At 42.6% G+C, this 26,042-nt stretch overlaps 1 protein-coding gene and 1 long non-coding RNA gene across 6 annotated transcripts in view; one reads left to right on the top strand and one right to left on the bottom strand.

The window, feature by feature from the left end:
• The window catches only part of camkk1a (calcium/calmodulin-dependent protein kinase kinase 1, alpha a), a 117,589-nt gene that overhangs the window by 7,096 nt on the left and 84,451 nt on the right, over nt 1–26,042 (bottom strand). For all 4 annotated transcript variants that reach the window (XM_036937858.2, XM_036937856.2, XM_090192837.1 and 1 more), the window contains 7 exons: nt 25,841–25,929; nt 22,054–22,253; nt 20,383–20,436; nt 19,929–20,002; nt 18,936–19,023; nt 15,715–15,843; nt 15,454–15,557 (listed from right to left, as the gene is read on the bottom strand). In XM_036937858.2, coding sequence (XP_036793753.1) covers nt 15,454–15,557; nt 15,715–15,843; nt 18,936–19,023; nt 19,929–20,002; nt 20,383–20,436; nt 22,054–22,253; nt 25,841–25,929 — 738 coding nt within the window. The remainder of the gene's footprint in view (nt 1–15,453; nt 15,558–15,714; nt 15,844–18,935; nt 19,024–19,928; nt 20,003–20,382; nt 20,437–22,053; nt 22,254–25,840; nt 25,930–26,042) is intronic.
• LOC149979228 (uncharacterized) overlaps nt 2,389–26,042 on the top strand; it is a 74,873-nt gene continuing 51,219 nt past the window's right edge. For both annotated transcript variants that reach the window (XR_016485143.1, XR_016485144.1), the window contains exons 1-2: nt 2,389–2,526; nt 2,895–2,956. This is a non-coding gene — a long non-coding RNA (uncharacterized LOC149979228). The remainder of the gene's footprint in view (nt 2,527–2,894; nt 2,957–26,042) is intronic.

Below are 26,042 nucleotides of genomic sequence, written 5' to 3'. Positions count from 1 at the left end.
GCTTGTAAAGAACATCCTCTAACATGGGAATAATAACCAGTGCCTGGTTGAGGTGTTTAGAATCAATGCATTGTCTGATTTCTTGACAATAACCATATTACTTACCCAGTCTGTAGGCTCAGTGACAGTTGTGAGGTGTGTATCTTCTTTGATTTGTCAAGCTGAGCCTTTGCAGCTGCTTTTATAGCCACTGGTACATTGCGGGGTGTACACTGGACAGGCTGGATTGCTGCGTCCAACTCAAAGTGGACTTCGCGTGAACTGACTCGACCGGTGAGTTGAAGACTCCATGGTATTTGCTTAGGAGTGTCTCCTTGCTGAGGGGCCCTGCCTGGACTTTGTCTACAATGTTAAGGTCTGCTGGAAAGGTGGAGTTAATAAGCCAGAGGCGCTCGCATGTGGTTACAGGCAGTAATGGCTGTTTCCTAGCCTCAACTATTTCAAACTTAAGGGTGTGTTTCTGGCCCGCACAACACACTGTAAAAAACAGGCCTAAAGAGGCCATCAACTGGCCTGTATACAGCTTCAGCTTGGTGCTACTCTCTGTGAGTTTGTCTCTGGGCATGAGCCTCCTTTTGTTTTTAAGGCTCATAACTTTACATGCGACCCTCGAATCTAGATGACATTGCTGTGGTTTATTGTTAAATTGTAGAGTGACAAAAATATTTTGGGGCACTCCCTGCCCCTATGCACACGCTAGCATAGAAATCATTCTCAGTGCTGTTGTTCCCTTGATTTGTGTTTGTTTCAATGGAGTGCACTTTACCCTCCTTTCTCTTGCTTTTCATGTAGACCCTTGCAAAGTGATTAGCTATGCCACAGTATTTGCACATTTTCACATATCCTGGGCAGGGTTGTTTTCCACATCCATGAGTAATGCCACAATATCTGCATGGATTGGGGCTGTCTATTGCAGAGTTGGCTGTAGAATTAGCATTAGCATTATCTGTGGCAAAGGGGCATTTCTTTACTGGCTGACTGAATGTTGCATTGACATTGTACATATGCTACCTTTCTAGCTCCATGGACCTTATATCTGTGTGCTGCACGGCATGTTTCCACTGCCAAACCCAGTATCAGGTCAAATTATCTCAGCAAACGTCTGAGCATGCCCTCATCAGCTATACAGAGCACTATCTTATCTATGATCAGTTTGTCTCTTAAAACACCATATTCACATGTAGCTGCTTTTCCCTTAACCTGGTGACACAGCTGTCAATGGACTCTCCGCCCTCCTGTTTGTAACAGCCAAAAACCTAATGCTCGTAGATAACATTCTTTGCTGGCTTAAAGTAATGTTCAAGAGCATCAAGAATAGCTGTTGTGTTACCTTGCTGATCTGCTGTCAAGTTATGTTTGTAAACGTGCTAGTATTCAGCTCCCATTATAATCCTCAAAGTGGCAGCCACTACATCATCCTTTTCCAGAAGTCCCGTGGCTAGTGCATAGTCCTCCCATTCACCTCGGAACATATCCCAGTTCATGCTCTAATCTCCGCTGAGCTTCATAACGGTGGGAGGGGGAATGTTCACAGCCTTGTCTATCCGAAACTAATAACACTAACTAGCAAACTCCCTGTAGCTAAGGTAAATTTGGGCTATATTTTACTCACGGACGCATTTTTTGTACACCCGAACATTTCGCTCATGAATAGTTTTCCCACTTCTGACACCATATTTGGACGTTAAACGACGAAACAGAGACATTGATGTGAGCAATCAATCTTGTTCAGCACACTGCAATACATCCGGGTATATCAAGCACACTGGTAAGAACGCTGGTGTTGCAGTAATTAACCTCTTAGAGCTCTAGGGGCGCTATTTCATTTTTGGATAAAAAACGTTCCCGTTTTAAGCGCGATATTTTGTCACGAAAATATGCTCGACTATGCATATTCTTGACAGTTTTGGAAAGAAAACACTCAGAATCTGCAAAGATTTTGTCTGTAAGTGCCCCAGAACTCATTCTACAGGCGAAACCAAGATGATGCATCACCCAGGAATTAGCAGAATTTCTGAAGCTCTGTTTTCCATTCTCTCCTTATATGGCTGTGATTGCGCAACGAATGAGCCTACACTTTCTGTCGTTCGCCCAAGGTCTTAGCAGCATTGTGACGTATTTGTAGGCATATCATTGGAAGATTGACCATAAGAGACTACATTTCCCAAGTGTCCGCCTGGTGTCCTGCGTCGAATTCGGTGCGCAATTGCCAGCTGCTTCCACTTTACCATTTGATTCAGGGGAGAAAGCATGTGTCCAAGAACGATGTATCAATGAAGAGATATGTGAAAAACACCTTGATGATTGATTCTAAACAACGTTTGCCATGTTTTCAGTCGATATTATGGAGTTAATTTGGAAAAAAGTTTGCGTTTTGAGGACTGAATTTATGGATTTTTTTTGGTGGCCAAATGTGATGTATAAAACAGAGCTATTTCTAATACACAAGGAATCTTTTTGGAAAAACTGAGCATCTGCTATCTAACTGAGAGTATCCTCATTGAAAACATCAGAAGTTCTTCAAAGGTAAATGATTTTATTTGAAGGCTTTTATGTTTTTGTTAATGTTGCGTGCTGGATGCTAACGCTAATGCTAACGCTAAATGCTAACGCGAAATGCTAACTCTAGCTAGCTACTTTTACACAAATTATTGTTTTCCTATGGTTGAGAAGCATATTTTGAAAATCTGAGATGACAGTGTTGTTTACAAAAGGCTAAGCTTGAGAGATGGCATATTTATTTCATTTCATTTGCGATTTTCATAAATAGTTAACGTTGTGTTATGCTAATGAGCTTGCTGATAGATTTACACAATCCTGGATACAGGGTTTTTTTCATAGCTAAACGTGACGCAGAAAACGGAGCGATTTGTCCTAAACAAATAATCTTTCAGGAAAAACTGAACATTTGCTATCTGAGAGTCTCCTCATTGAAAACATCTGAAGTTCTTCAAAGGTAAATGATTTTTTTGAATGCTTTTCTGTTTTTTTGTGTAAATGTTGCCAGCTGAATGTTAATGCTAAATGCTACGTTAGCCATCAATACTGTTACACAAATGCTTGTTTTGCAATGGTTGAGAAGCATATTTTGAAAATCTGAGATGACAGTGTTGTTAAGAAAAGGCTAAGCTTGAGAGCTAGCATATTTATTTCATTTCATTTGCGATTTTCATGAATAGTTAACGTTGCGTTATGGTAATGAGCTTGAGTCTGTATTCACGAACCCGGATCCGGGATGGGGAGATCAGAAAGGTTAACATTTACCAACAGATGGCATACAACGTGCCATCTTACACCCATAACATGTTATCATTAAAGCAGAAAAGGTGTTTAGCTTGTCCGGGAGCAAGACGTCCGTGTCCGCGACGTGGCTGGTTTTCCCTTTGCAATACGTGATTGTCTGGAGTCCCTAACACATATGTCTCATCTCTGAGTCTTTGGATTGCAACTCCAATTGCAGCTGACATTTTGTCTGTTTGATTGCCTTACGGAGGGCATAACTGGACTGTTTGTATTTGGCCATATTCACAGTCACCCTGACGTGGTTAATTCAGTGGTTCGCACTTTCAGTTTTGCGCGAATGCTGCCATCTATCTACGGTTTTTGGTTTGGATAAGTTTTAATCATCACAGTGGGGAATAACATCCCCTATACACTTGCTGATTAACTAAGTCATTGTGTCAGTGTATACGTCAATGTTATTCTCAGAGGCAACACGGAATTGAGTCGTGATCTGATTTCCCGAAGGGAGGATGGGGGAGGGCCATGTAGCCATTCCAGAATGGAGCGTAACAATGGTCGAGAGTTTTTGCACGAGTACTGCAGGACGTGTCGATAGAACTTCGGCAGCGTTTCCTCAGATTTGCATTATTAAAGTTCCCAGAGACAATAAATATGGCTTCAGGTTTAGGGCTGTTAACTTCTTGGTGACAGGGGGCAGTATTTTCATGTCCGGATGAAATGCATGCCCAAATTCAACTGCCTGCTACTCATCCCCAGAAGATGAGATATGCATATTATTAGTAGATTTGGATAGAAAACACTGAAGTTTCTAAAACTGTTTTAATCATGTCTGTGAGTATAACATAACTTATTTAGCAGGCGAAACCCAGAGGACAAACCATTCAGATTCTTTTTTTGAGGTCACTCTTTTCCATGGCGTTTCATTGGGAATCCAGATTTCTAAGGGACCTTCTTGCAGTTCCTATCGCTTCCACTGGATGTCAACAGTCTTTAGAAATTGGTTGAGGTTATTCCTTTGTGTAATGAAGAAGTACGTCTATCTTGAACGAGGGTCACTTGAAGTGTACTGTTAGATAGAGGCGCGTGACCAGAAAGCATGCTTCAGTTTGTTTTCTTCCTGTATTGAACACAGATCATCCCGTCTTCAATTTTATCGATTATTTACATAAAAAAATACATAAAGTTGTATTACAAAAGTAGTTTGAAATGTTTTGGCAAAGTTTACAGGTAACTTTTCAGATATTTTGTAGTCACGTTGCTCAAGTTAGAATCTGTGTTTTTCTGGTTCAAACGCGCCAAATAAATGGACATTTTGGATATATATCGACGGAATTAATCGAACAAAAGGACCATTTGTGATGTTTATGGGACATATTGGAGTGTCAACAAAAGAAGCTCGTCAAAGGTAAGGCATGAATTACATTTTTATTTCTGCGTTTTGTGTCGCACCTGCAGGGTTGAAATATACTTTCTCTCTTTTGTTTACGGAGGTGCTATCCTCAGATAATAGCATAGTTTGCTTTCACTGAAAATGCTTTTTGAAATCTGACATGTTGGCTGGATTCACAACAAGTGTAGCTTTAATTTGCTATCTTGCATGTGTGATTTAATGAAAGTTTGATTTTTATAGTAATTTATTTGAATTTGGCGCTCTGAACTGAGAGAGTTCTGTCAGGTGTCATGTACTTTTGTTTGATCCAGATAGGCCTACTGATTTGCTCAGTTGTCCATTTTGGAGGTTAATCCTTTTTGCAGATACGTTACATATGTTGAGACAGTCATTTCTTTGGCTTTCTCTCTAAAACTGAAAAACCTCATGCCAAGCGCCTAGCTAGAATCACAGAATGATGAACTTACTAAATGACTTAGAGTTTCAACGTGTGATATTAGGCTGCTTCTTGTGTAAATATTTTCAGTCTGGATTTTAATGATTTGTCCCAGAGAGGTTGCCACACTGGCAGTAATTGAACATCTAATCAAACACTTCATGAGAGCCCATGAGCTCATGTTGCGCTACATTTCTATAGTCTATGCAATTGCGTGAGAAAACAGAGTTTTGATGGCCTCTATTAAAAATAGGAGGATCCCCATCAGCTTTCTATAGGCTAGGCCTACTCTATTTATTTAGCAACTTTCCTAATATCAATCACATTGCTTTGCAACAAGAGTATATCCTACCTGGCTGGCATGAAAATGAACCATGGGAAAAGTGTCCTCCATTCGCTATTTAATTGTATAGATGACATGTATTTTTTCCCCATGCCCCTGTTCGGAGACAGGTGCATGATTATGGTCCATTCCAACTCAAAACTAATTTCACACATATATTTTTTAGTATATGTAAAGACAACATTAAATTAAGAATAGTCTGATGGGTGACAATATTAGCATATCAATTGTGAAGGATTGTCATGACTATCCTGTGAGGATTGGAATGGGTCAGGTCAGGTTGGCAATGGATGACAGTAACCAGACCTTCAATCACACACAGAAGAGGAGAGGAGGGAACTGGGCCGGTTTGACAGCTCACACCCTGCCGTAAATTAAAGGAGAGGAGATCCAGAGAGATCTCCTTCTCCAAAACCCACCAAGGAATGTGCTTTGTTAAAACCTTTTGTGACTAGGGGGCAGTATTTTCATTTTTGGAAAAATAACGTTCACGGGATATTTTGTCAGGACAAGATGCTAGAATATGCATATAATTGACAGCTTAGGATAGAAAACATTCGAAAGTTTCCAAAACTGTAAAAATATTGTCTGTGAGTATAACAGAACTGATATTGCAGGCGAAAGTCTGAGAAAAATCCAATCCGGAAGTGCCTCATGTTTTGAAAGCGCTGCGTTCCAATGCGTCCCTATTGAGCAGTGAATGGGCTATCAACCAGATTACTTTTTCTCCGTATTCCCAAGGTGTCTACAGCATTGTGACGTAGTTTTAGGCATTTATGTTGAAGAATACCCGTAAGCAGCTACATTGCGCAACTGGTCACCTGATGGCTCCCAGAGTGATTCTCGCGTAAAATACAGATGTAGCCATTATTCCAATCGGTCCTACTGAAAAACCAATTGTCCCAGTGGATATATTATTGAATAGATATTTGAAAAACACCTTGAGGATTGATTATAAACAACGTTTGCCATGTTTCTGTCGATATTATGGAGCTAATTTGGAATATTGTTCGGCGTTTGTGACTGAATTTTCGCCGGGCGATTTCTCAGCCAAACGTGAAGAACAAACGGAGCTATTTCGCCTACAAAAATAATATTTTTGGAAAAAAGGAACATTGGCTATCTAACTGGGAGGCTCGTGAGTGAAAACATCCGAAGCTTATCAAAGGTAAACTATTTAATTTGATTGCTTTTCTGATTTCCGTGACCAAGTTACCTGCTGCTAGCTGGACAAAATGCTATGCTAGGCTATCGATAAACTTACACACATGCTTGTCTAGCTTTGGCTGTAAAGCATATTTTGAAAATCTGAGATGACAGGGTGATTAACAAAAGGCTAAGCTGTGTCTCAATATATTTCACTTGTGATTTTCATGAATAGGAATATTTTCTAGGAATATTTATGTCCGTTGCGTTATGCTAATTAGTGTCAGTCAATGACTACACTCCCTCATGCGGGATGGGGAGTCACAACAGACTTTTTCCCGCTGAAACTCTAACACATTCAAAAAGCGAATACTGGAACAATATTTATAACTTGAGAACGTGGGGAATGGCCAGAGATGATCTATAGAACACTAATGTCATATTGGTTTTGATTTTGTAATGTCATTAAAAGTGTTATAAAGGAAATACTATAACTTGAAAAGAATATACACAACATGTACGAAGTCTCCATCTACGTTGTATATGAGGTACGAAAAATATTAAAGTATTTTTGTTAACTTCTTATGGCTGCAGGGGCAGTATTGAGTAGCTTGGATGAAAAGGTTCCCATTGTAAACGGCCAGCTCCTCAGTCTCAGTTGCTAATATATGCATATTATTATTAGTATGGGATAGAAAACACAAAAGTTTCCAAAACGGTCAAAATATTGTCTGTGAGTATAACAGAACTGATGTTGCAGGCAAAATACTGAGGAAAATCAAAACAGGAAGTGGCTTCTATTTTGAAAACTCCATGTTCCATAGCCTCCCTTTGCTACATTTAAAGGGATATCAACCAGATTCCTTTTCCTATCGCTTCCTCAAGGTGTCAACAGTCTTCAGACATAGTTTCAGGCTTTTATTTTGAAAAATTAGAGGGCGTTGGACAGACCCTCATAGACCTGGGAAGCTGGAAATGATAGGTGATCGGGTTGATGCGACTCAGGATCTTGAATGGTCCTATGCAGCATGGAGCGAGCTACCACGAGTCCACCTTTCAAGGGAAGATCACGGGTGGAAAGCCACACCCGTTGACCCGGTCAGAGGAGCCGAAGAGGCCTTTGCAGCTGGTTTTCCTGGTGTTGGTGTCGAGCAGAGGACTGGAGCAAGGAGGATCGTGCTCTGATCCAGGTGCAGCGACGTCCTCGAATGAACGCCTCGGTTGATGGCACCCCCGCGTCGGCTTCTTGTTCAGGAAACAAGGGGGAACCTGAACTGACACTTGAACGGCGACAGTTCGGCAGTGTGTTATGAGCATATTCTGCCCAGATGAGGAACTTGCTCCAGCTTCTGGCCTGAGTGGAGACGAAACAGCAGAGGAACTTCTCCAGCTCCTGGTTGGCCTGCACAGTTTTTCCATTAGACAGTATAGGTATTGTCCCAAAATGTTCACAATATTGCATATCCAACATGAACTTCCAAATAATAAATGTGTACAAATTATAATGGACCTGTATAATGTATTAATTTTTTGGGCCCAGAAATGGCTTTTGACGAACAAATGGGTCCCAAAAAAATCAGTTCAGGGTCTCCATAAAGGAATGTCCTGTACAATAAATTTAAAAAATATATATATTTATTTTCCACCATTATTTTCCAGTTATTTATCATTAAGTGAAATGTTCTGATCCTAGAGTGTGTTTTATGCTCTGTCATGGTTAAAAAAGCCATAAAATGGAAAAAATATATATGGCTATTGACCAATACTACAAAGAAATATCTGATATAGGGTGTGTGGAACCCCGAGGAGAGACTCACCGACACCCCCAACAGGGAACTGAAGGCCTTCCAATACCGTGCAACGAACTGGGGCCCACGATCTGAGACAATGTCCTGGGGAAGCCCTTGGGACGGAGGTAACTCTGTGATAAAGTCTAAGGACAGATGGGACCAGGGCCAGCTGGGGATGGGCAGAGGTTGGAGAAACCCAGCCGGTAGCTGTTGTGAGGACTTGCTTTGGGCACAGGTGGAACAGGCTGCAACAAAGGATCTCACATCCTCAATCATGTTGGGCCACCAGAATTTCCGCCTCAGGAACTCCCGTGTCCGATTAACCCCTGGATGCCCAGTTAATTTTGAGGATTGTCCCCATTGTACCACTCGAGAACGGGCTGATCGTCTGTTAGTTGGACCTCGGCCGAGGTCAGGTTCTTTGGTCTGGGCTTGTCGTACCGTGGTCTCAATAATCCCGATGTCACAGGAAGGCCAAAAAGACCATCAAGGACAACAACCACCCAAGCCACTGCCTGTTCACTCCGCTACCATCCAGAAGGTGTGGTCAGTACAAGTGCATCAAAGCTGGGACAGAGAGACTGAAAAACAGCTTCTATCTCAAGGCCATCAGACTGCTAAACCGCAATCACTAACTCAGAGAGGCTGCTTCCTACATAGAGACTCACTAGTCACTTTAAACAATGCCACTTTAACAATGTTTACATATCTTACACTACTCATCTCATATGTATATACTGTATCGTATACTATCTATTGCATCTTGCCTATGCTACTCGGCCATCGCTCATCCATATATCTATATGTACATATTCTTATTCCATACCTTTAGATTTGTGTGTATTAGGTAGATGATGGGGAATTGTTAGATTAAGATATATATATATGTAAGATATATATATTGTTTTATAATACAAAACATACACATAGAAATGACAACATCACACAAACATCCACTACATCACACCTGCTCAGACCCACATGCGCACCCCCCCCCCCCCCCCCATCCCCATCCCCATCTCCAGCATCACTCTCCACCACATGGCTTTAAACTACACCATTTTGTTTCTCTTTGTCACCCACGTACTTTCAACATGTAGATAAAGCATTTTACCTTCCCATTGTGTTAACGGAGGATTGTTTGATTGTTTGATTTCGTACATTTTTTCAAGATGATTGACAAGAAAAGTAGCATCAAACCTGCACCTCAAATGTTATGTCTTGAAATATGACGACAGATCAAAAGTAAACTCTTTCTATCTCTACCCATAACTTTTGGACTTTATAACATTCCCAGAAGGCATGGATTATTATAACTTGATGAAAAATGAACCTGGTAATATAATTTAATTTACTGTGGGCCTAAGATCTATGGCTTTAACCTTCTGAATGAATGATTATATTGAAGAAAGAATCCGCCTCTTATGAGTTCTGAGAGCCGATCCGTTACTCAACGGAATAACATCAATTTATTTAGCCTAATAGTAGGCTATTATTCCCCTTTTCCTGCATGAATTAATTTGCATGAATTCATTTGTATGCATGTCTATTCAACAGTTAGCTAAAAAAGAAACCATGCCATGAATAATGAACAACATATTTTTATTTTCACAATGCAATGCATGTCACGCCCTGACTTTAGTTTTCTATGTTTTATGTATTATTTTGGTCAGGTCAGGGTGTGACGAGGGTGGGTATGCTTGTTTGCCCTGTCTAGGGTTTTTGTATAGCTAGGGGTGTTTGTTAGTCTAGGTTTTTTTATAGGTCTATGGTGGACTGAATTGGTTCCCAATCAGAGACAGCTGTTTATCGTTGTCTCTGATTGGGGATCCTATTTAGGTTGCCATTTTCCATTTTGGGTTTGTGGGTTATTGTCTATGTGTAGTTGCATGTCAGCACTCGGTCTATAATAGCGGCACGGTTATTAGTATGTTTAGTGTTCTTTATTTCATTAAAGAAGAATGTATTCATATCACGCTGCGCCTTGGTCTCCTCTATACGACTAACGTGACAATGCAGCACATCGACAACTCAAATCACTTTGAAAGACCCTTCTAATATTAGCTACTAAAACAATAACTTCAAAAACAGTCCATTCAATCACTCTGATTTCTTCAGATAGCTGTGCAAGAAAAGGATATCATCCACCGTGCCTGGTTGCAGGCTTGCAGCTGGCTTCTCTCTGAAACAACACATCCCTCTGTTGGTGACAGTTTATCCTTTGGAATCAGACAACAACCAGGTGAAGAGTAGGCTGTTTGCTTGCCTCCAAGTCGAGTGTGAAGCGATAGCGGAACAACAAGATCCACAAGTATTCTTTCACAATAGCTGGCCTTATGTTATCTACAGTTTTGAGCTGGGAACTGTCCTACTCCATGGTGAATCCCACCCTCTCCACGAGCACCCACTCTTTGTTTATGTAATGGGCTGTAGGGCACAAGTATCCTTTTTCAAAAATCGTAAAGATTGTAATTTACAAAAGGATAGTCTAACAGCTCGGATAGGTGTGAAAAATCCCCCAATTTGTGCCACAGTTTAGATTACCGATAGATGTTGCAGTCAGTCAGAGTTGAGTCATATTGTACAGTGTAGCCTAACGGACAAAAAGGGCAAACTTACAAGGTATTCGAGGCTTAAGTCCCATTTGGCTCAGTTGGTAAAGCATGGCACTTGCAACTCCACAGTTGATTCTTATGGGGGACCAGTACGAAAAAGTATGGAAATGCATGGAAATCGTTCTGGATAAGAGCGTCTGCTAAATTACTGAAGTTTTACATTTCTAACTCAATATCACAGACCTGATTTGTCCTAATGAAAAATGCATCAACCCCTACAAATATGTCAATCTATTATAATCCACATAATTCAAATGAAATGAGCTGTAGCGAGAGAGAGACTGTGTATTTAACCCTGCATTATAGTATAACTTATTATGAATGAAAGCCACGAATGAGTGAGTCACTCAGCCCGATGCTTAAAAATACAGCTGTCTGTGGTTCTGAAACAATCTTCAGTGCAGCATTGAATTGGCGCTTTTCCCTATTTGTTGCTATGTGCATAGTACCGAAGTCAAGCAGCATTTTGGTGTTGAGAACAACGCGGTAGAGGCAGCAGCGGAGAAACATCCCTTGCCTTAACTGTCTAAGAAAAATGAGGAGAGGAAACCCCAATTTAAATAGGTCTATAATCAAAAGCCTAACTGTTAAAAGGTGCCTGGCTTTATAAATCATAACCATATATATTGTCAGAAACAAGACAGATCCTGCTTCTGTTCCCTGTTTGAGTGTTTGTTTAATAGCCTACTGCTTCTGTGAGCACCAAATATCTGGCTGTTTTTAATCTTTTGCTATGCTGTAATAAAGGCTTTAAAAAATATATTAGAACAGACTTTCTGGTATTACTTAGAATGTATTTTGTGTTGTTTACGCTGTCCCAAGAAGGCAGAAAAAATATATTGTAATCTAACAGCACCTGTCGTTAACACATATTGTGCACACCAGCAGCAGCAAACCACCCTGCATACCACTGCTGGCTTGCTTCTGAAGCTCTGGATGGGAGACCAGATGCTACTGGAAGTGGTGGAGGGCCAGTAGGAGGCATTCTTTCCTCTGGTCTAAAAAATATCCCAATGCCCCAGGGCAGTGATTGGGGACACTGTCCTGTCCTGTGCAGGGTGCTGTCTTTTGGATGGGACGTTAAACTGGTGTCCTGACTCTCTGTGGTCACTAAAGATCCTATGGCACTTGTTGTAAGTGTAGGGGTGTTAACCCCGGCGTCCTGGCTAAATTCCCAATCTGGTCCTCAAACCATCACGGTCACCTAATAATCCCCAAACCATCACGGTCACCTAATAATCCCCAGTTTACAATTGGCTCATTCTCCCCTGTTACCTGGTAAAATAATAGATACATTTTAAAAAACACAGCTGTTACTACTATACCCTTATTATTATGATCCTCATTATAATAAGTCATGTCAATTTCATTATAGTACTAGCCTTGTATAACAAACAGCGAGCTGTAGGCCAAAGTGCCCACCCTGTTTAGTCTTAATACCATAACTTTCTACTCATGAAGCCTCTTTAGTCATAAGAGTTCCACCTAGTTGACAGATATTTAGGAGACTTCATGAGCTGTTCAAGTAAAGAGTTACCAGCAGGTATCTTGATTATATAAAAAGGCAGCGAGTCAGTGGTTCCTGTGCCAGAGAGAAATTTGCTTTGGCGTTGTTCAAATAATGTTTAGAGATTTCTATATAATCAACCCATAAATAATCTAGACCTACATGCAACAGTGGCTTTTGTGCTTTTTACGATTTTACACGAGGCCTAATTCACATGGTATGCCTGAAAACTTAGAACCACGAGGCTAATAAATTATCAAATGTTCCTTTCGACTATTTCATGAATCTATATATTTTTATTTCAAGTTATCCCTTTGGAGCGCATGCAAAAGTGATTTAGAGTTGTTGAAAGAGAGTGACGAGTGTGTTCCGCTTCCATAATACTGTATGATTCAGAAATCAAAATATCAGAATTGGTTAAATAATGTTATGCATGCCAACATTTAAGGCAATAATTAAGAGAAGGCAAAGTTATCATGTCAGGAAAAAATGATAGTTTTACCATTGCAATATTTGATGTACAGTCACATTCACTTTGGTTGTCTGAAGTGTCCAGTAGAATTCACAGCTGGCAATGCCTCATCTGGGCCAGGTGTAAATCATTTGGCAAGCTATTGTTGCAATACAAAACAAGCCATCCACCCTTGATGGGCTATAAGCAGGACAATAGACTTGCTGAGTTGATTTCTATTTTTAGGGACTTGAAATGTATTAATGGACGTTTTAGGTATAGCTATACCTAGGCTACTGTAAAATGCATGCTCTTAGGCCTACAGCTCGATACAAGTCTACTAAGCCTACTAATGATAATGACATGACTTATTATTATAATGATAACAATATGAATAATTGTAATAAGAAGAAGATCAATAAGGAGGATAGGAGGAGTGAGTGATGTGTGCTAATTGCAGTATGTGTGTCTGTGTCAAACATGTGCTGCTAGATAAAACAAAAAGAAATCGGACCGATTTTTGGTTAGGGTTTAGCGTAGGGTCGTCCCAAGGATCCCAAGAGGGTACTAACCCTAGTTAGCGGGCTAGATGGGGGTGGAAAAACGTGAATTGGATACTTTTTACATTTTTTGTTTCACCTTTATTTAACCAGGTAAGCTAGTTGAGAACAAGTTCTCATTTACAACTGCGACCTGGCCAAGATAAAGCAAAGCAGTGCGACAGAAACAACAACACAGAGTTACCCATGGAATAAACAAGCGTACAGTCAATAACACAATAGAAAAAAAAGAAAGTCTATATACAGTGTGTGCAAATGGCATGAGGAGGTAAGGCAATAAATAGGCCATAGTAGCAAAGTAATTACAATTTAGCAGATTAACACTGGAGTGATAGATGAGCAGATGATGATGAGCAGATGGTGTGTAAGCAGTGATACTGGTGTGCACAAGAGCAGCAAAGTAAATAAAAACAATATGGGGATGAGGTAGGTAGATTGGGTGGGCTATTTACAGATGGACTATGTACAGCTGCAGCGATCGGTTAGCTGCTCAGATAGCTGATGTTTAAAGTTAGTGAGGGAAATGTAAGTCTACAGCTTCTGCAATTTTTGAAATTTGTTTCAGTCACTGGCAGCAGAGAACTGGAAGGAAAGATGGCCAAAGGAGGTGTTGGCTTTGGGGATGACCAGTGAGATATATCTGCTGGAGCACGTGCTACAGGTGGATGTTGTTATCGTGACCAGTGAGCTAAGATAAGGCGGAGCTTTACCTAGCATAGACTTATAGATGACCTGGAGCCAGTGAGTCTAGAGCGAGGGCCAGCTGACTAGAGCATACAGGTCGCAATGGTGGGTGGTATAAGGTGCTTTGGTAAAAAAACGGATGGCACTGTGATAGACTGCATCCAATTTGCTGAGTAGAGTATTGAAAGTTATTTTGTAGATGACATCGCCAAAATCGAGGATCAGTAGGATAGTCAGTTTTACTAGGGTAAGTTTGGCGGCATGAGTGAAGTCCCTGACAAGTGACAACCCATACACAAAAACGTAACTACGAAGCTCTACTTTGTAACCTGCTGTGTTTTTTTTGTTTCTCTGAAAACAATTTAGTGACAGCTTGGGGAATACCCTTTGCAAAAAGCAAATATAACACCAGATTTCGAGGGCTACACTAAAGGGCTGTAATGTTAACGTTACCACAGAGTCGAACGTTATTAGATTTACATTTACATTTGGGCATAGCATTCATTGATTGTCACGACACCCAACACCCTCCCGTGACAATTCAAGTAACATTATAAACTGGGTGCTTCGAGTACTGAATGCTGATTGGCTGACAGCTGTGGTATATCAGACCGTAAACCACTGGCATGGCAAAACATTTATTTTTACTGTTCTAATTACGTTGGTAACCAGTTTATAATAGCAATAAGGCACCTGGGGGGTTTGCGGTATATGGCCAATATACCACGGCTAAGGGCTGTATCCAGGCACTCCGCGTTGCGTCATGCTTAAGAACAGCCCTTAGCCATATACCACAAACACCCGAGGTGCCTTATTGCTTAAGTGTATGGCTAGTGCGCATTGCTGTCACTTTATTGAGCTGGCAAGCGTCTGTCAACTCAGGACTCCACATAGAAACAGTAACAGCTAGTTCACAGTAGTTCACTCTCATCTCCTACTAGTGTAGTTGCGTTGGGTGATAGTATTCAGTCTTGCTGTAGGGCGCCAAGGCAAGATAAGCTTATAGCCATGTAAAGAGCACCCACTCCAGGACAAATAATGAAATGCGAAAAAAAAGTAAAATTCTACAAAAAATAACTTTTTTCCGAGCATTTTCTCCACATCTTAGATCAATCCTTCTTTTTTTGTTTACGCCAATACAAATACAGTACATCTGTAAAAGCCTAATATCAGCCGTCAAAATAGGATCCATGTAATATCTGTTATTGGGCGTGTAAGTCACAGAAGAGATATTATTGGTGGGTGACTGATAACTTGGCAGTTTGGGTGTTGGAGCTGTACTACTCACATAAGCAGGTTGCTAGGTGCAGACATGGACCTCTCCGCTCTACTCCTGGGACACTCATAGGGGTTACTGAAGGATCTCTTGCGCAGCATGGCCTTCACCAGGATCTGAAACACACACACACACGTCTTAGAATCAGATGATTCACACACAGACGTACACACACAGACCCATGACCATGCAAACACATGTTTGTACGTCCATGAAGGCAGGCAGACACAAAGGCATGCGTACACACACATACACACACTTCAGACTCCTTACCACGGTGGACAGGCTGGGGACAAACTTGACAGAGTTCTGCACCTCCTCTTCAGTGACCTCCACCACACTGCAGTGGTCCTCCTCTAGAGGCAGAGGATCACAACCATCCTGGGTCACCCACGGGTCCAACTGACGGAGACACACACAACCAGAATGTCACAATGATATGGTATGTGCTTGGGCACAACCGGACAAATCCTACCATGAGAGATATGCCCATGCAGAAGAATCTAAAGTTACTGTAAGATCCTTGTCAAATCATTACTGGAGACGTGGATGATAAGACAACCTAATGAGGCTTCCTGAAATGATGGAACAGGACAAAAACACAGAGAAAAGCAAAAAGACAAAGCACTCAGAAAGCCTAGCAGAGAGAGGGGGAATAACTATCGAAATCATCTATTGGCCAGACTCTAGAAATGCCTGATGCTGTAAACAGTCTTCTAATGGCTAAGGCTGTCTACTGTCAGGGATGCCGTCAGGAGAGAGAGAGAGAGCGAGAGAGAGAGAGAGAACGACACCAGGATGTCAGGTCTGGATAGTTCTTGCTTCCTCTATGTGTGTCAGTGGCTTTGAGTAAATTCAGCATTTCATGGTAAGCTAATCAAAGATAGCAGCTAAGCCATTCTATTTTGATTTGAAACAGTCCATGCCCTTCTTTTCCATCCTTCTTTTTCTTCCTTCTTTCCTTCCTTCCATTATATTTCATTACCATGGCAATTTGCATTCAAAGGAATACAATAATATTTGAATATGATGATATCATAATCAAGCATAGCAAATTTTGTAGAGGTTTTAATTGAGAATGTTTGGTTGATAGGGGCCAATGTTTGTTTGGATATCAGTTTTTGTGGCAAAAACCCCAAGACTAGATGTTAGACTTGTCTCTGCTATCAAAGATCATACATTTTTCCAATATATACATATCCCTTGCCCTATTCAGTAACCAGTGGAGGCGGCCACCCCCAGTCTCCCAGAGTTGTACATGGAGTAGTACCAGGACTTCTGGAACACATACAGTTGAAGTCGGAAGTTTACATTTACCTTAGCCAAATACATTTAAACTCAGTTTTTCACAATTCCATTGACATTTAATCCTGGTAAAAATTCCCTGTCTTAGGTCACCCCTTTATTTTAAGAATGTGAAATGTCAGAATAATAGTAGAGAGAATGATTTATTTCAGCTTTTATTTTTTTCATCAAATTCCCAGTGGGTCAGAAGTTTACATACACTCAATTAGTATTTGGTAGCATTGCCTTTAAATTGTTTAACTTGGGTCAAATGTTTTGGGTAGCCTTCCACAAGCGTCCCACAATAAGTTGGGTGAATTTTAGCCCATTCCTCCTGACAGAGCTGGTGTAATTGAGTCAGGTTTGTAGGCCTCCTTGCTCGCACACGCTTCTTCAGCTCTGCCCACACATTTTCTATGGGATTGAGGTCAGAGCTTTGTGACGGCCACCACAATACCTTGATTTTGTTGTCGAGAAGCCATTTTGCCACAACTTTGGAAGTATGCTTGGGGTCATTGTCCATTTGGAAGACCCATTTGCGACCAAGCTTTAATTATCCTGACTGATGTCTTGAGATGTTGCTTGAATATATCCACATCATTTTCCTTTCCTTGCCATCTGTTTTGTGAAGTGCACCATTCCCTCCTGCAGCAAAGCACCCCCACAACATTATTTTTGCTGCAAACCTCCCGCTTTTTCCTCCAAACATAACGATGGTCATTATTGCCAAACAGTTCTATTTTTGTTTCATCAGACCAGAGGACATTTCTCCAAAAAGTATGATCTTTGTCCCCATGTGCAGTTGCAAACAGTAGTCTGGCTTTCTTATGGCGGTTTTGGAGCAGTGGCTTCTTCCTTGCTGAGCGGCCGTTCAGGTTATGTCGATATAGGACTTGTTTTACTGTGGATATAGATACTTTTGTACCTGTTTCATCCAGCATCTTCACAAGGTCCTTTGCTGTTGTTCTGGGATTGATTTGCACTTTTCACACCAAAGTACGTTCATCTCTAGGAGACAGAACGCGTCTGCTTCCTGAGCGATATGATGGCTGCGTGGTCCCGTGGTGTTTATACTTGCGTACTATTGTTTGTACAGATGAATGTGGTACCTTCAGGCGTTTGGAAATTGCTCCCAAGGATGAACCAGACTTGTGGAGGTCTATAATGTTTTTTCTGAGGTCTTGGCTGATTTCTTTTGATTTTACCATGATGTCAAGCAAAGATGCAGTTTGAAGGTAGGCTTTGAAATACGTCCAGAGGTACACCTCCAATTGACTCGAATGATGTCAATTAGCCTATCAGAAGCTTCTAAAGCCATGACATAACTTTCTGGAATTTTCCAAGCTCTTTAAAGGCACAGTCAACTTAGTGTATGTAAACTTCTGACCCACTGGAATTGTGATTACAGTGAAATATAAAGTGAAATAATCTGCCTGTAAACAATTGTTGGAAAAATGACTTGTGTCATGCACAAAGTAGATGTCCTAACCGACTTGCCAAAACTATAGTTTGTTAACAAGACATTTGTGGAGTGGTTGAAAAAAATAGATTTAATTACTCAAACCTAAGTGTATGTTAACTTTCGACTTCAACTGTACATATCCACATTTATGTCTATGCTCCAGCACAACATCCAGTCCTTTTATGAGTACTTCTGCCAGCTTCAAGCCTTCAAATATAGGGAGCTGATGCGGAGGGCCGACTTTGAAAGAGAGGCCCGCATGCACCCAGTGATACAGAAAATAAAGGCCTGGTCTGACTCTGAGGACACTGCTGAAGAACAGGAAGAGGTCGTGGCGCCTCCACAGATGAGGCAACATGGGAACTCTGACGAGCAGTGGCTCTTTTCTGATGAGGAGATGGAGGAACTGGAGGCCATACCCACACCCACACATAGCCCCTGGAGAGAGATGATCCGCTGACAACAGATCAGATTACAAGTTAGAACTCGTAGGGAGAGTGGATTCAGCCTTCACCTTTAGTTTTGGGACTTTGCTTACTTGCACTTGTGTGTGATCTTTAACACTAAGGACAGCTGTTGATCTGGCAATCTACTGGGAGAACACGTTCAGTCATGTTCATGACCCATTCAGCACTGCCTGATAATGAGTCCCATTGAAACTACCTTATGCAAGTAACCTCCTACAGTACCATTCGTCTAAGTAAGGGGGATGACGGTGGAGCCCTGGACTGGTTTCTCCTCCCCTCACCTTGATCTCAGGTATGGTGATCCTGGTGTCAGGGTTTTTGTCCAACATTTTCAGGATAAGAGTCTTCAACTCCTCACTGATCTCTGGCCTACAAGAACACAGACAGGGGGGGGGGGGGTGGGGGGGTTTCGACAGTTCTGTTAACAGCAGTTATTGATCACGTAAATAATGAACAGAGGTAAAAATCCTCCAACAGTATCAATCTTAAATAATGACAGTGGTGGTAGCTAAGCTAACCCAGGCAGTGTTGTTGTAAGGTGTTTGCATTGAGATGAGCCCGTTATGTAATGTGATGTTGTTGTGTTAGGGGGACTAGGGAGCAGCATGCTATCTTCCCACACAGAACAGCTAAGGGTCCACACCAGACGCACGCACGCATGCACAGAGACTATTTCATTAAGATGGGGATGACAAGATTACATGTCCTACACAGACAGGGAGACTATTTCATTAGGCTGGGGATGACAAGATTACATGTCTTCCCCACACATACTCCAGCTGACACTCTCGCTGTGTTCCTCTCTCTGTCTCCCTCTCCCGTCTGTTTTTATCTCACTCTTCTTCTTTCTTTCTCGCCTATACCGGACACCGAGAATTAGAATTTGCCTCCAGGCTACTTTTTGTCTGGCATTGGGTGTTTTTTCAGAGAGTGAAGGAGATAAGAGGATAGAGTGAATGAGAGAGAAGGAGAGAAGAGGAGAGAGGAGACTGGGAGTGAGTGTTACAGTCTGCAGGTAACCACTACTGACACTCCGGTTTGGCTTCAGAGGATCTGTTTTTTTTTATCACATTCAGTTGACAGAACACTAGGAACATCACCATACTTTTGAAGGGTGTGTGTGCTTGTGTGAGAGTGACTCCTCTGAGCAACACCTAAGTTGGCAGCGTCGGTTTCAACTCTGGGATGTCTGGAACATCAAGTCTGTCTCATTTAATAAAGAGGACGGAGGGGTGATGGAGTAATGGGAAAGAGAGAGAAAAACAGAGACTTACGACTCTGGGAACTCCACACATTTAGTCCTGATCTTATTGTGTAGAACCAGGATGTATTCATCAATGAACGGACACTGCAAGTTGAAAAGCGAAAAGAGGAGAGGACAGACGAGGAGAGGTAAAAAAGTGAGCGTTATAAGTTATAATTAAAATTCTAAGAACATCCTGGGGGCAAAACAAATCTGTATTCCTAGGTAAGAGCATAAATGTGATGTGCACCAGATTGCACTAAAATGAAATGCTAAATGTTCCACTGTTCCATTAGACGTCTGTGAGAAGTTATACAGAGGGGCCAGCTGTGCTAGCAGAGACTCATGACTATCTATACATAGGAAAAACCCCTCTTCCACCACTTCTCCCATAGAATGTCACTGAAAAAAATAATGTTTGGTGGCAGGCTGGGAAGTAGTGAAAAGAAGAGAAAATGGACACAGAAATCAGCTGGCTTGCTTACCTTCCCAAACACAAAGCAGTAGACAGTCACTCCCATGGCCCATACATCCAATGCCTGAAAAACAATAGCAGTCAAACGGTAAGAGGAGCTCTACCAGTGAACACATAGAGAAACACAGACTCATAGACTCAGAATAAGATTACACAGACAGACATACAGACTGACAGACAGACACAAAAAGACACAGACAGGTAGATACAGACAGATAGACAAGCACTCAAGCACACACCCACACCGCTCATACCACTTTCCAAGTCCACTATCAGCCCAACGAGTGTATCTCTAGGGACCTTTGCAGGGCAATCAGATAGGAAACAGAATCAGAGAGCCAATCGAGCCTCAGCCTGCAGCCATCCATCAGTCTCATTCCTGCCCTGCTCTCTCTCTCTCTCTCTTCACCCCCCCCCCTCTCTCTCTGTCCTCGATCTAACAGCTGGGTTCCAATGTGCAGCACACTGACTGACCAGGACACTCTCTCTCTCTGCCTGCTTGGCTTGCTTACTGGCTGGCACTATGATTGATAAACCCTGCCCTCTGACCCCAGCCACTCTATCACACAGCCTATCTTCTTTCACATGGCCCATTAGAGCACTGCACAGCCAATCTCTTCTATACAGGTACAAACAGGCTACTGCAATTTCAGAGCGACTGAGAGAGTGGCTTTTGTTTTGTGTGCTTTTAAACATCGTCCACTGAAATCAAATAATTTAGATTGTGTTTTGCTGCTGAGTATAGAATTAGCAGACGTCAATGATACAGTGTTTGCTCTCGAACAAGGCTCGGGGACTACTTGACAAATCAGAACAGGAGTGGCACTTGTACAGCACATGTTCCCTGAAGACAGACAGAAGGAAGGCTAGTGGCCTAGAGCACTTGTCTCCTACCCAATTCATACTCTGCTGACAGTTTTGCTTGTCGTGCAATTTTCTGTTCCAAGTTCTCAGTTGCAGGCAGGGTCTTCCTGTCCGTGACCAAAACCTATTAAATCAAACGGCCATTTGGGGATTATCCAGAAAAAGGCCTGAAAATGAATTAGTTATCTTATATAAAAGCGGGTGGGCTGATTAAATAGAAGCCCAAAGAGATGAGCTGTCAGTCAGAGCAGCACAAAGATGCTGATGTGTGTTGTGCTGCCTAGTGATGGACTCTCCTCTCCTCTCCTCTCCTCCTTTCCTCTCCTCCTTTCCTCTCCTCTCCTCTCCTCTTGTCTCGCTGCCTGATGCTTGTTGCTAAAGTATGCAGGGAGGGGCACGGAAAGAGAGCGAGAGATAGAGAGCGAAGGAGGGAGAGAGGTATGCTTCCTCCTGGCATTGTTGGCCCCACAAATGCTCTCCTCTCCTCCCCTCTCTTCTCCTATCCTCCCCTCTCCTCACCCACCGCTCTCCTCTCTGCTCCACTTTGCCTGGCGGCGGCTCATTTTAATTTCATGGTTTTTATTCCTCTTCCTCCTGTTTTGCCTCCTGTTCCTCAGCTTGTTCCATGGCTCGGCTGGCTACAGGCCAACATCTACTGCAACCGATGCTGCCAACCCTTGAACATCCACAGCTCTATATAAACAGCCTGGGAAATATACATTCCCCATGTTAGCAAAAATATTGTACTGCAACGAGAAAGCACACACACATACACACACACACCCCTCTCCCACACACACACACTCTTTGACCATACCTTTCCACTGAAGCTCTGGTGGATATCTGACAGGGTCTCTGGGGCCATGAAAGCAGGAGTCCCAGCCGTAGAGGAGAGCAGGGCATCGTTGCCCTCAAACTGGTTACTGACCCCAAAGTCAGCAATCTTCACATGGCCGTCATCCCCCAGCAGCACGTTAGCAGGCTTAATGTCCCGGTGGACAATCTTCTGGTAGTGCACTGAGGAGAATGGAGAGAGAGAACGAGAGATAGGCATTTTACAGGGTATTCTAGCAAAATAGCACCTTGTAGAACTTAGTATTCCATGGGCCTGCACCTGACCATTATGATTTGGCAAAGATCCAGCATTTTCTGGGGTCAGAAAATTGCAGGGCAATGCTAGTAAGGGTGGAAAGTGTGAGTGTTACTTCACGAAAGGCAGTATTTTTTGCCTTTCATGAAGTACTCTTTGAAGAGGTAGGTAGGGTTTTAGATGGACAGGGACTCTGCTGTCCTAGCTTCAGAATGAAGCTGGTTCCATCATTGGGGTGCCAGGACAGAGAAGAGCTTTGACTGGGCTGAGCGGGAGCTGCCAAGAGACCAGAGGTGGCAGAACGGAGTACTCGGGTTGGGGTGTAAGGGTTTGAGTATAGCCTGAAGGTAGGGAGGGGCAGTTCCTTTTGCTGCTCCATAGGCAAGTACTATGGTCTTGTAGTGGACGCGAGCTTCGACTGGACCCAGTGGAGTGTGCGGGGTGACATGGGAGAACTTGGGAAGGTTGAACACCGCATAGCAACGATAGAAGAAACCGTGTGAGGATATGACGGAGCTGAGTGACTTGGTGTATAGAGAGAAGAGGAGAGGGCCACCAACCGAGCCCTGGGGGACACCAGTAGTGAGAGTACATGGTGCAGACCGAGATCCTCCCGACGTCACCTGGTAGGACTGGCCTGCCAGGTAGGATGCAATCCAAGAGTGTGTAGAGCCTGAGACGCCCAGCCCTGAGAGGGTGTAGAGCAGGATTTGATGGTTCATGGTGTCGAAGGCAGCGGATAGATCTAGGAGGATGAGAACTGAGGAGAGAGTCAGAATTGGCAGTGTGGAGAGCCTCCGGGATAAAGAGGTGCAAAGTCTCGGTTGAGTGACCCCCGTCTTGAAGCCTGACTGGTTCCGTCCGGTCAAGAAGATCGTTCTGAGAGAGATAGCGAGAGAGTTGGTCCGAGACAGAATGCTCAAGTATTTCGGAAGGAAAAGAAAGATGGGATACCAGTCTGTCATTTTTTGACGTCAGATTGATCGAGTGTTGTTTTCTTGAGGGGGGGAATGATGACTCTAGCTATTTTGAAGTGAGAGGAGATGAAGCCAGTGGTCAGGGATGAGTTGATGAGGAACGTGAGAAGGTCTCCAGAGATGGTCTGGAGAAGGATGGGTTGGGGTCGAGTGGGTAGGTTGTTGGGCGGCCGGACTTCAATAGTTGCAGGATTTCATCTGGAAAGAGAAAAAGGTCAGGAAGGTAGGGCAGGAGAGGAGGGCCGAGCCGGCTGGGAAGAAAGTGCAAGTCATAAGATGCAGAACGGGAGCAGAGTAGGGTCGAAGAGGCAGAATCAGGAGACAGGAGCTCCTCTACTTCTAATACCAGGCAAATAGGAAGACATCTAACTCATTATACATTTTAGTCATTTGGCAGATACTCTTATCCAGAGCAACTTACAAGAGCAATTAGGGTTAAGTGCCTTACTCAAAGGCACATCGACAGATGTTTTACGTAGTTGGCTCATGGATTCAAACTAGTGACTATTCGGTTACTCGCCCAACACATTTAACACCTACAATGGGGCAAAAAAGTATTTAGTCAGCCACCAATTGTGCAAGTTCTCCCACTTAAAAAGATGAGAGGCCTGTAATTTTCATCATAGGTACACTTCAACTATGACAGACAAAATGAGAAAAAAAATCCAGAAAATCCCATTGTAGAATTTTTTATGAATTTATTTGCAAATTATGATGAGGTGCTGGGTTTGCGCCAGACATTGCGTTTTCCTTGATGTCCAAAAAGCTCAATTTTATTCTCATCTGACCAGAGTACCTTCTTCCATATGTTTGGGGAGTCTTCCACATGCCTTTTGGTGAACACCAAACATCTTTAAGAAATTGCTTTTTTCTGTCCACTCTTCCATAAAAGCCCAGCTCTGTGGAGTGTACGGCTTAAAAAGGTCCTATAGTCAGATACTCCAATCTCCGCTGTGGAGCTTTGCAGCTCCTTCAAGGTTATCCTTGGTCTCTTTGTTGCCTCTCTTATTAATGCCCTCCTTGCCTGGTCCCTGAGTTTTGATGGGCGGCCCTTTCTTGGCAGGTTTGTTGTAGTGCCATATTCTTTACATTTTTAAATAATGGATTTAATGGTGCTCCGTGGGATGTTACTGATATTTTTTTATAACACAACCCTGATCTGTACTTCTCCACAACTTTGTCCCTGACCTGTTTGGAGAGCTCCTTGGTCTTCATGGTGCTGCTTGCTTGGTGGTGCCCCTTGCTTAGGGATGTTGCAGTCTCTGGGGCCTTTCAGAACAACTATATGTGACAGATCATGTGACACTTAAATAAAGTCCACCTGTGTGCAAACTAACTAATTATGTAACTTCTGAAGGTAATTGTTGCACCAGATCTTATTTAGGGCGTGAATACATATGCACGCACCACTTTTCCGTTTAAAATGTTTTACTTTTTTTTGAAAACAAGTAATTTTTTTCATTTCAGTTCACCAATTTGGACTATTTTGTGTATGTTCATTACATGAAATCCAAATAAAAATCTACTTCAATTACTGGTTGTAATGCAACAAATGTAGCCTGTGTTTTTGGTCGTTCCACTTTGTTTCTGAAATCACCATTACCCACTAATTAACTTGTCATTTTTTCAGATTAAGTGTTTGAGTTAGTAATGAGATCAAACAGGAGCTAGTTTTTGGTTCTACCTGGAACCAAAAAGGGTTATTCAAAGGGTTGGTTCTCCTGTGGCGACTGCCGAAGAACCCTTCTAGATAGTACCTTTTTTTCTAAGAGTGTAGCCCAAGCTTTGCCATGCTTCTACAGAAGCCTACAGAGCACATTAGATTGGATTATATTGTCCTTCCAGAAAGGAAATTAACTTCCACATGCTTGTACATAAACATAGAGACCAACAACAAACCCATACACCCAATCATAACATTTACAATAACAAACCAAACCAAATTCCCCTACTGTATAGAGAGCATACACTTCCTACGTAGCCCATTCTCTACAACGCTACTACAGTACAGTTTACCTATTGATGTACTGATTGTGCTCATAGCCCTGTGAGCCAGACCACACTCAGGCTAAAATAGCCTTAGAAAAGCCCTAATTGGTTATGAGCTCAATGGTGCTGAGGGGAGATTGTGTGTGACACACCAGAACAGAGAAGCCCTTTGGGACCTGAACATACTGTGGCTGGATGGGAGATAGATGAGGGATGAGTGGAAAACACAAAGAGGGGGAAATGGAATCGGAAATCTACCAGGCACACTGTTCAATGCTGTTCAGTTTAATGGAGGCAGTGGTGGTGGCTGGCTTGCCTCTCCACTGAGATTGATATGAGGGTAGTGGGGTAGTCTGGTAGCTCAGAGCGAGACCCTCGGATGGTACCTACAATCATGTATACATGTATGTGGGTCCTTACAGCGCTCTATGCCCAGGATATCGAGAACGATCTCTCTCAAGTAGAGGCATTGAGGGGTGGAGGAGCAGTAAGGGAGGAAGAGGGGAGGAAGAGGAGAGGAGAGGGAGGAGTATGATGCTGGTACTCACAGTACTCAATGCCCAGGACAATGTCTCTGAAGTAGAGGCGTGTTTGCTCCTCAGTGAAGGGGCTGTCTGTGGGGACCTCCATCACTGGACTGGGACCGCATCAGGAACCAACACACAAACACACAGAGAGAGTTAGCGAGAGAAAAAGACAGAGAGAGAGAGAGAGAGAGAGAGAGAGAGAGGGATAGAGACAGATAGAGAG

This window comes from Oncorhynchus mykiss, chromosome 12, assembly GCF_057628025.1.
Source record: "Oncorhynchus mykiss isolate SJ-2025 chromosome 12, ASM5762802v1, whole genome shotgun sequence".
Lineage (NCBI taxonomy): Eukaryota > Metazoa > Chordata > Actinopteri > Salmoniformes > Salmonidae > Oncorhynchus > Oncorhynchus mykiss.
Note: the sequence above shows the minus strand (reverse complement) of the source record. Positions and strands in the feature narration are given on the sequence as shown.